This window comes from Lolium rigidum, chromosome 6 (assembly GCF_022539505.1).
Source record: "Lolium rigidum isolate FL_2022 chromosome 6, APGP_CSIRO_Lrig_0.1, whole genome shotgun sequence".
NCBI lineage: Eukaryota > Viridiplantae > Streptophyta > Magnoliopsida > Poales > Poaceae > Lolium > Lolium rigidum.
In genome coordinates, this window is record NC_061513.1 from 164,733,204 (window position 1) to 164,739,357 (window position 6,154).

A 6,154-nucleotide genomic window follows, 5' to 3' on the forward strand; every position below is an offset into this window, starting at 1 on the left:
TAGGTTCCGGGGGGTGTTCATGCTAGTTGGTGTGGTTGCAAGTATAGCCCTTCCTGTCTATGGTTCACATCTTTGGCGATAGTTGCTGCTCTGGTGCGCTAGTCCTTTGGGGTGGCACGATGACTTTTCGTCTGTTTACTACATCAAGTTCTACTTCGACAAGCTTTGTCCGTCCCCAATGAGGGAGAGACGAGGACGGTGGCACGGCTTCGGCTTGCTCTAATCTTATAATCTTTGTTAGGTGGTCCAAGAATCTATTTGTAATTTTTATTACTTTTAGAGCTCTCTGTATTACTGTTTATGATTATAAATAGGTCGGTGGATTTTTCGCGAAAAGAAATTATCCCATCTCAGGTTGTCGCAATTAAGATTTTTTTCCAGTTGCACGTGGGTTGCAGCTATGAATTTTCCTGTTGCACCATGGTTATAACTGGAGATTTCCTAATTGTACATGAGTTTCAATTAAGACTTTACCGGTTGCACGTGGGTTGTAATTATGAAATTTTCAGTTGCACCATTGTTGCAATTGAAGATAGAAAAAAAAAATTCTTGTTGCATATGAGATGCAATTGAGATTTTTCCCAATTGCATCTCTGTTGCGATATATTTTCCGTTGCATCATAGTTGCATCTAAGAAAATTTAAGATTTTCCTAGTTGCACATGAGTTGCAATTGAGATATTTCTCAATTGCATATGGATTGTAACAACGGTTTTTCCAGTTGCACCATAGTTGCAAACGAGAGAAAAGTAAAAGAAAAATCTTGTTACATATGGAAAATTATTATTTTTCCCAATTGCATCTCAAGTGCAAGTGCGATTGTTTCATTTGCACGATGGTTGCAAGTGAAAAAAAAAATCTACCTAGTTGTATATGAGATGCAATTAAGATTTTTCCTAGTTACACATGGATCGCAATTGCTGCGAAGAGTGAAGACCAGCGGGCCGCGGCCGAGCGCAACCGCTCACCAAAATCCAACGGCCCGGGAGCACCTTCCTCCCACCTTCCTCGTCCTCAGTCTTCCCCTCCTCTAATCCCCAACCCAAAGAATTCCTCTTCACACTCCATCTCGCCGCATTCGGAGCTCGGATCCAACCGCTGCTGCACATCCCACCCGATCCCACCCACTCGATTCGTCGCCACCCCGCAAAGAGAGGTCTACACCCCTTCCTTGATCCGCCGGCCGGCGCCATGACGAGCGGCCGCGAGCAGCCGCAGGTGGAGGCCGAGCCCGAGGCGGTGGAGCTCGTGCTGTTCCAGGTCGCCGAGTGTTACGTCTACCTGGTAACGCGCGCGTTCTTTTGCCCTCGGGTTCTTTCACAATCTTGTGGTGGGAATTCATCGAGCACTTGCCGTGCATGAGCGATTACCTGATGTCTGGGGGACTTTATTGTGCAGATACCTCCTAGGATGACGGCTGCCTCTTACAGGTACTTCTCAGTGCAGTTCATCGATGAATCTGATCATTGATGTATAGGATTTCTTTCTGTTGACTGTCAGGGTGAATGACGTCAGTAGCTAAATCAACTACATAAATCTCAATTAGCTAGACGCTGTAGGACTTGTTTCGGCATTTTTTTTTGGTTCCATTCTCACGCTTGACTGCAAATAGCTTGGAATTATTTGGGTTGACAAATATCTCATCTGTTCACCACTGCCTCTGTGCTTATATACACATCTCTAACAGGAAAAAGAAAGACAGATGGAAATCCTACACAACCCATGCACTAACCCATCATATATAGGATTATTGAACCATATAGTGCCTTTCACGAATTATGGAAAATGGTCTTTGACATCAGTGACATCCAGGGCTGATGAGTGGAATGTCAACAAGTGGGCTTGGGAAGGGGCGCTTAAGGTTGCCAGCAAGGGAGAAGAATGTGTCATCAAATTGGAAGACAAGAGCACTGGTACAGTAACTTCAATTGGTTCTGCTGGCCATTGCTTGCAGTGTCTGTAACCCTAATTTCTTGAGCCCTCTTCATTTATTTCAGGGGAGCTGTATGCTAGGGCATTTCTCAGAGAAGGCGAACAACATCCAGTCGAAGCTGTCATTGATAGCAGCAGGTCAGTATTTCTTGCCACCACGGGACAGTCTAAACGCCAGGCAGAATGTGTGTATTTATTAGCTCTATTCTGCATTAGACACCGCAGAGACTATATAAGCTGAACCTGATAAGATATTTGTTGCTTCAATATTTTGCTTGCAGATATTTTGTACTTCGCGTTGAAGAGAATATAGGTGATAACCTGTCTTTTTTCTCGAGTTATACGATCTTGTATTTGCATTCAGAGTTTACTTACAGTTGAGTTGGTGATCAGCCGGCCATAGTATTTAATATTTAGTGTTGAGTTGCTGAGCGTTGTTTTTGGTAAGTTGTGTTGAAGTGCTAAGCATGGTATTTTACAAGTAACTTGATATGTCAAGCGTAGTACTTGATGTGGTTAGTGCCATTTCTCGTAATGGTTTGTATATAGACGCATAACAGTTCTTACTATGTAATGCAGATGGGCGTCAGCGTCATGCTTTTATAGGTTTAGGCTTCCGGGAAAGAACTGAAGCATATGACTTCCAAGCTGCTTTACATGACCATATGAAGTATCCTTTTGTACATCTTGGAACAGTTTCCCATGCGATCAGATCAATCCATGACCTTTGGGACTGGGGAATTTCATTTGATCAAAACTAGTATCTGTTTAGCACAACACATTATTGTTTTGAAACTTAACAAATTGGTTACTAAGTGGATTTATTACATGAACCCAATCAGATCATTTAGCCGTGCTATCAGAACTTCAAATGTACTTCCAGTTGGCCAGAATGTTTATTTTAAGCTATATGGATATCTCTATATTTGGCCGCAACAAATTCACTTTTCTTCTTTCCTGTTTCTTTATTTTTTGTAGACATATTGGTGTATGGTACTATGGGTATACCATGAGTTGTTTATATAATTTCTTGTTCTCTTACATTATCAAAGATATCTAAACAAGAAGAAGACCGCCGAAGAGATGGTGCAGCATTACGAGAATACATCATCAGTGGACTATAGCCTCAAAGAAGGGGAAACTTTGGTTCTTCAACTAAAAAAAGTAAGTTTTCATCTGGCTTATTTTGCCAGAAGGAATGAACTAGACCCTGGTGATGGATTTTTTCTGAAGATCTTCAAAACAAGAATATAGGATTTTCTATGACCTAGTAACTAGTAGTACACTAGTAAAATGTTTTCTTAGGCACTGATACATTGCACCGGTACACTAGTAGATTGTTTTCTTAGGCAGCACCGGTACAGCAGAATATGGATATATGGTACATCTATGTTGACACGCTAAGATGAATCATTGATTTAAAATGCCAAAAATATCGCCTATAGTCAAATGTTACTTCTGGTCTGGTGATTATAACATGCCAATCTTATATGTCATGTCAAGCAGGTTCTTCTGTAAGAAAAAAAAGGTGCCAAAAATATATTTTGACATGGTGAGATGAATAATTGATTTAAAATACCAAATAATACCACACATAGTCGAATGTTATTTTGTGGACTGTTGATTATAACTTGTCGGTCGTATATATTATGTCAACCAGGTTCTTCAAAACTGGGAAAAAAACCAGCTTCTCAACATGTTCCAACAATAAACAGATGAACTACAGGAACCTATGCTATGTTGATATTAGACTAGTTTGCCCTGTAAGATACAGTTATTCTGCATTCAGCTTTGCTTTTCCATGTATGCGTAGGTTTCATTGAATTTGAGTTATCTGCTTGACCTAGAAGCGCAGTTTGTTGCATCTTCAAGGATCCTCTAATGACGTTTGAGAACATTGCATACCATTGCATATTCAGAGACATGTCAGTTTAAGCTGCTCTTGCATAGGAACTTGAGAACAAATTGGACCTTACTGAATATCTTTGAAAAATGTTTTCAGCCTATGTAAGACAAACTACATTGATAAAAAAATGCTTCGTCATAAATTTGTATATGTGTCTTTGGTAACTACTTGACCTATTGCTTATTTTTCATTCGTCTTTGCATTACATCTCCCCATTGTTTGGTTTTGTTTTGCAGAAAGAGACTGGCACCAATACAAAATCTGCATTTTTCGAGCAAGGCCTTAACAAGCTCTCATTCAATGAAAAAACAAACACCAAGGAGGGCACAGTCTCCCTCAAACTCCCGCCGCCTCCTCCATCACCTGTTTCTCCAACCGATTCTGGAGTCTCCTTGTCCCCTTTCAAAGCAGAATTTCCTTCCCAGGAACAACCAGCCGCGGATGATTCCGGAGAAGCAGCTCCTTTCAAAGCAGAATTTCCTTCCCAAGAACAAGCACCCGCAGATGCTCCCCCTTCGAAAGCAGAACATGCTCCTCACGAGCAACCGGCTGCAGTAGAGAAGACCAAACAAGGAAGCGCTGAAGATGACTTCGACTTCGGGGACTTCCAGGCTGCTGCTTGAATCATGTATCTTGTACATACGGGATGTTTATATTACTTGGATCACTCATTTCCTTTCTTCTCCATCGGTTGTGACTTGCTTTAGGCACCTGAGCTTCTGTACAGAGAGCTATCGTATTATAAGCAGTATAAATACATGTAAGACGTAGCAATGCATGGATACAAACTGTTATATACCAACTGTTATGTCCTGCCTTACTACGACATAAATGGCCTAGGGGCAGGAGTAGAACACAAAGGAATTGGGGAGGAACAGGGAAGAACAACAAAAGAACACCAACGCAAAAGGCATTAGGGCATCTCCAATGGTGGCCTGTTGACTTGCCGGCGGCCCATTGTATGTTTGCAGGTGGCAGTGCTCCCAATAGGCCAACCCATTTGTGGGGCTAGCAGACCGCGATGCTTCCCTTGAAAGAGCTTAGAGGAGAGGCCGACGCCACCTAACCGGAGATTGATGGAGCCTGACACGCTTTCTGCCCGCGCCACCGTTTCCTGCCTGAATCACCCCCTCGGCCGTGCCTTTTCCCGCCCAGGCCACTGTGCTACCGTCCGACTCGTTCCTTTGGGTCAACCCAGTTGGATGTTCCCTTGTTAGATGTAGTTTAGTTTAGATTAATTATGTTTAACATGTAATGAATATCAAGAAATGAATGAGACTATCTAGTTTCACTGACTTGCGGGTAAGTGAGGGTCACACAGTCCGTCCACGGGCTATATTCGGACCGCAAATCCTTCCCAAATTTAGGCGAGAAATGCGCCAAAACGAACATATCCGTGGAGCTCGGTCCGTTTACGAGTTACCGTTGAGGCTCACAATCTCACACGTATAAAACAAAATCAGACACCATCAATCCATTTGTGAACCGTCATTGGAGGTGCCCTTACATCTCCAAAGCACCCGCTGAGCAACACTCAGAAATACGAACCTACCTGCCTGTCTTGAGATTGTGACGAAATCACCGGCCTATCTTGAGATGGAACACTTGGGGAGCAACAGGTAAGCCCAGATCTTTCAAACGGGCTAGGTTTTGTAAAGTTGTTGGGGCCCATAACTCGCTCACAAAGAACCAAATGGCTAGGCCCGCTTAAAGGAGAAACAGAACGAACCAATTGTGCATGCTTATGGTTGTTAAACTAGTTAAGTTAATTGCTTATCCTTTTAATCAGTTTGTGACATACGTATGACTACTGAGTATGTCGAATAAGTACCCCAGGTCCACAGAAAAGCAGGAAGCACATGGACTCGAAACTTTGGAGGTCTAGAAGGTTGGAAGCCCTCAGATTAGGAAAATAGAGTTACTATAGGAAACTTGTATCAATATAAGGAAAGACCCAACGCGGCCCGATAATTTTTAACTTGTACGACACGGAAAAGCCTCGGCTCCACCTCCTATATAAAGGGGGAGCCGAGGGTGAAAGAAAGGACATAATCATTGTAACCTAGTGACGAGGGTGCTCCCCGGCAATGCCCACCATGAGGGGCTTAGGGTTGACGGAATCCTGCAGGCTGACACGAGACATCGGATACCAAACAAACGGGGAGAGAGATTTACCCAGGTTCGGGGCCTCGATGAGGTAAAACCCTTACTTCTTGCTTGTCTGATCTTGATTATCGACTATATCAGGTTACAATGGGGTAGCCGACGGGCTATGGTTGTTATCTCGTCGAGAGGCTAAGATTCTAGGGTTTTAACT

At 42.9% G+C, this 6,154-nt stretch overlaps 1 protein-coding gene across 1 annotated transcript; it reads left to right on the forward strand.

The window, feature by feature from the left end:
• Positions 1-1,006: 1,006 nt before the first annotated feature.
• On the forward strand, positions 1,007-4,615 carry LOC124666809 (uncharacterized protein At1g03900-like). The gene is made up of 8 exons (XM_047204137.1): positions 1,007-1,283; positions 1,398-1,429; positions 1,812-1,912; positions 1,997-2,069; positions 2,213-2,244; positions 2,511-2,601; positions 2,984-3,095; positions 4,074-4,615. The coding sequence occupies exons 1-8, from the start codon at positions 1,191-1,193 to the stop codon at positions 4,458-4,460; spliced, it is 921 nt and encodes a 306-aa protein (XP_047060093.1). The 5' UTR covers positions 1,007-1,190; the 3' UTR covers positions 4,461-4,615.
• The last annotated feature ends 1,539 nt before the right edge of the window (positions 4,616-6,154 follow it).

Excerpts from the sequence above, each read along its gene's own strand:
- LOC124666809 (XM_047204137.1), top strand. The coding sequence starts at position 1,191 with ATGACGAGCGGCCGCGAGCAGCCGCAGGTGGAGGCCGAGCCCGAGGCG. Across the intron at positions 2,070-2,212 it reads GCTGTCATTGATAGCAGCAG|ATATTTTGTACTTCGCGTTG; the intron begins GTCAGTATTTCT and ends TTTTGCTTGCAG. Across the intron at positions 2,245-2,510 it reads TCGCGTTGAAGAGAATATAG|ATGGGCGTCAGCGTCATGCT; the intron begins GTGATAACCTGT and ends TATGTAATGCAG.